Source organism: Tupaia chinensis, unplaced genomic scaffold, assembly GCF_000334495.1.
Source record: "Tupaia chinensis unplaced genomic scaffold, TupChi_1.0 Scaffold139431_1, whole genome shotgun sequence".
Classification (NCBI taxonomy): Eukaryota; Metazoa; Chordata; class Mammalia; order Scandentia; family Tupaiidae; genus Tupaia; species Tupaia belangeri.
The window spans coordinates 1,619,285-1,623,541 of record NW_006199316.1 but is presented as its reverse complement, the minus strand read 5'-3'; the positions used below and the strand labels follow the sequence as shown (position 1 = coordinate 1,623,541).

At 51.8% G+C, this 4,257-nt stretch overlaps 1 protein-coding gene across 1 annotated transcript in view; it reads left to right on the top strand.

Moving 5' to 3' along the window:
* The window catches only part of TENM4 (teneurin transmembrane protein 4), a 665,800-nt gene that overhangs the window by 659,214 nt on the left and 2,329 nt on the right, over positions 1 to 4,257 (top strand). Inside the window, 1 exon segment of the mRNA XM_027765687.1 lies at positions 2,029 to 2,171. Coding sequence (XP_027621488.1) covers positions 2,029 to 2,171 — 143 coding nt within the window.

Genomic DNA, 4,257 nt, shown 5'->3' with positions numbered 1-4,257 from the left:
TATATATATACATACATAGATAAGGAAACTAAACCTTTCCCTAAGGGGTTAAGGTGACTGTCCTTGTTCAAGGCTGCAGGGCCAGAACTCAGACCTGGGTTTGCCTTGCCTCCTCTGCCAAGTTCTTTGCCCTCTAGGCCCTACCCAAAAAAGCTGAAGTGAGAAGTAGAGCCTGACCTTCCATCTTTCCCTTTCTAAGGCGACCCTACTATAGCACCTCCAAGTTACCCCCAAGTGTAACAACCAAAACGCAAAACAAAAGCAAAGACCAACATGAGGCTCTTGATTGGGGGTGGGGGGCAACATGGGCCCCAAGGATGATAGAGACACCGCTTTGAGCCCATAGGTCACCCCCACCACTGAGACAAAGTCAGTAGGTCGTAGGGAGGGCATGAACGTCCCCCACCAGGGACCTATCCCCACTGGAGAAAAACCAAAACCAAGCCTAGCTCTGAGGCTCAAAAATCCTGCCTCCCCCAGGCTTCCCCTCTGAGTCTCGGGTCAGCAACTGCTTAGGCGCCTTCACCTGCCCTTTCCAGGGAAGGCTGAACCGTGCTGGGACACAGGCTGTGTGTCTCTGAGCCGGACCTCAAATCACCTCCCACCCACCACCACAGGCACTCCCTGCCCCCGCTGTGGTTTTCCTCTCTGGCTCTCTCAGCCTTGCTGAGCTGCTCTGAGCTGCTCTGTTACCAGAACACTCTCTGCGCTTACCTCCTTCTGTGGCCTTACCTCTGCCCGAACAGGCCAATCATCCCCTGGAAGCCTGACCAAACCTGTGCAAGGCGCAGTCTCAGCCTGTCTCACTGAAAGGTCTCCACCTCCTCTGCTCTGTTTCTCTGTGTCATTCCTTCACACCCATGTCTCATCTTCCCGCCAGAGCCCCGAGTGTGCAAGGTGAGGGTCTGTGGGACACAGGACTGGGCACAAGGTACTCGGCCACAGCAGGTGATGTCACTGGGGACACATCTTCAAAGTTCTTTCCTTCCCTATGTCTTGGCTTCCTGACTCCTTCCTTCAATGAGCCCAACTTGTGACAAAATCCTGTCTATCCCCATACCTCATGTTTCATTGTAAGTAACTCCAGGGAATGTTTAAAAATCAGCTGATCCCGGGAACCAGCAGTTAGCGTAATGGCTATGTCGCTGGACTCCCACGTAGTCGACCGCGGTTCGTGTCCCGGACCCGGTGGCTTAAAACTCACGCCGGGCGCGTGTGCGTGCGTGCCCAAGATCCCGAGAGGAGAATGGAGGAGAAGGGATTGCGGCGTGACCATCCCCCCTGGGGGGTGATTTCTCGCTTTCTGTCTCTATGTCTCTCTCTGTCTGTCTGGCGAGCTCACGCGCCCTACAGTGAAAATCTCTCCAAAAAAAAAAAAAAATCAGCTGATCCCATGCCTGTGGGACTAGATCCTCAAGCCCAGTGTAAAGACTAGACAGCAGGCACAAGAAGGTGAGGGGACTTTGTTGGTTGCTATAGGGAATAACAGGTAAAAACAGGGAGATGCTTTGATCTCCGTTCCAGGCCATCTCCAACGCCCAGTGGCACTTTGGCCCCAAGGCTCTAATCACTGTAAAGAAGAGTGGGAGAAGAGGGTGGGTTTGTTTCTTAAGTGAGCTTTCTCTGTGCATCTTAGTCATTAAAATCTTCCCTTGGGTCTGGCAGTCCTTTGTGTGTGTTTCCTGGGGATGTTGGAGTAGGAGCAGGAGTAGGGGTCTTCATCCATCAACAGCTGCCCCTGGGTATGAAGCAGAGGTCCTGGATTTAGAGGGAGAGTGGAAAGGGAGGTCTGGAAACCCACGTTCTACTTAAGTATCATCTTTTCTGGGTGCATGCCTGGGAGGCCACGGCCGGTCCAGGAGTATGTTCGATTCAACACCTTGAGGCTGTCTTCCAACATGCTTGGAGCAGTTGACTCTCTCCATCCTCACCCCAACCGGCAGCCCAGCTCTGGGCAGTTTAACTGGGATAATTCACCTGCGAGGTCCACTTACTCCACAGGGATCTCTCTGCTTCTCTTATACCCAGATGTCAACAGCTGGCTGCTCACCTTTGGATTCCAGCTGCACAACGTGATCCCCGGTTACCCCAAGCCAGATGTGGATGCCATGCAGCCATCCTACGAGCTCATCCACACACAGATGAAGACGCAGGAGTGGGACAACAGCAAGGTAATTCTCACACCTGGCTACCCACCCTGGGCTGGCAGACATTACGGGAGGGGTCCACCTGCTTTGCAGGAAAGTTTAGGCCGATGGTAGACCACTTGGAGCTTACAGGGCCCAGTCACCAGCCTCTGGACAGGCCACCAGGGCCTGCTGTGTCAGCACACACGAGCTGCATGAAGGAGGCTGTGTGTTATTCAGTGTGGGTTCCACAAAAAGAATAAGCCTTTGTCACTGTCCGGGCCAAAGTGCAAGGAGAGGGCGTGTTCTAAATGTAAAGGTGACATGCGAGCACCTGGATGTGCCTGGAGACCGGGTGTGCGGTGCCCTATGTAAGTCATGTCGCAAATCGCCGTGGCATCACATGAGTCTTTCCCAATGCCAGGCAGCAAGGAAGGGCCGGAGCTGGGATTCAAACCCAGACTTGTCTGCTCTGTCTCATCTTGCTAAGTATGATGCCTGGTACCTTGCAGGTACTCAAAAAATGTATGTTCTCTTGCCCTCCTTGTGTGACCCAGCTTCAAAGACGTAGGATCATGTAGCTGGAAAGGTCCTTTAATCAATCTTCCCACCGCTCACTTCATGTATTCTTGCTCATTTCTTTCTCCCTCCCTCCCATTCGTAAATCTGTCCTACGAACCAGTCTCTGTGCCAGGTCCCGCGCTATGCCTAGGAGCACAGGAATGAATCAGGCGGAAGCTTCAAAGGGACCCCAGCCCAGGGTTGATGGACCAGGGAAGAAAGCAGGGCTGTCACACAGTGCCACTGGCAGTCGGAAACTCCCACATCCACAGTTCCTCCTCCAGGCTGATCCTTTAGGCCTCAGCCTAGCAGTCCCCTGGCCCCAGACCTAGATAATGTGATGCGGCACATGTGCGCTAGTGGCAGCATAGACCTGTCTTACCAAACCCTTCCCACGCTACATGTATTTTTTTAGCTTACAATTGTGCACGTGCGCTCCCAGAGACAGAGAGAAGGAGGGAAAGGGAAAGTGAGAAATCAACCCCCAGGGGGGATGACCACACTGCAGTTTCTTCTCCATTCTCCTTTTGGGATCCTGGGTACACATCCATGGTATGTTTTTCTTGCTTCTTTTTTTTTTAAATTGATTTTTGGTTGGTTGTTTGTTTTTTGTTTTTTTTTTGGGGGGGGGTTTTAGTGAGATTTTGCTACAGGGCACATATGCTTGCCAGAGAGAGAGAGACAAATAAATAGAAAGTAGAAATCACCCATCAGGAGGGATGGCCACACCACAATCCCTTCTCCTCCATTCTCCTCTTGGAATCTTGGGCAAACATACACAAGCACCCAGAGTGAATTTTAAGCTTCTAGGTCAAGGACTCAAACCGTGGTCTACTACATGGAAGTCCAGGATGTAACCATTATGCCATCTGCTGCTCTCACCTGGTGTGTTTTTCAAGCTGCTGGGTCTGGGACTCAAATTATGCAGTCAGCCACATGAGATCCAGCACCTTAATCTCCACACCCTTGCTGGCCCTCCTACACTTTTTGGTTTTTGCCATAGGGTGCATGTGTGTGCTTGTTGGAGAGAGAGAGAGAGAGGGAAAGGGAGAAGTCACACACACACACACACACACACACACACACACACACACACACACCCGGGAAGATGGCTAGGCACAATCCCTTCCTCTTCTCCATTCTCTTCTCGGGATCTTGGGTGCACACACACCCGCCCAATGTGATTTTAAACTTCTGGGTCCAGAACTCAAATTGCACAATTGGCCATGTGGGATCCAGCCACCTTAACCTCCGTGCCACCTCCTGGCCCTCCTGTGCTATATTTTAATTCTAGTTTCTTCCTCGTTTTATGAGGATTATGAGCCCACAAGGGTAAGTACTGGGTCCAGTTTGGTGCTCAGCGTGGGGGCTAGTACTGAGTAGTGCACAGAAAACGTCTCTGGAATGAGTAAGTGGGTGAGAGAGGTGAGCAGCCCAGGGTTCAGTACTTTCCCCATTTTACAGATGAGGAGACCACAGTTACAAAAAACCTTGCCCAGGGTCACTCAACTGGAAAACAGCAGAAGGTAGTGAACACCCCATCTGCCGTGTCGCAGAGTCTGTCGTCTTC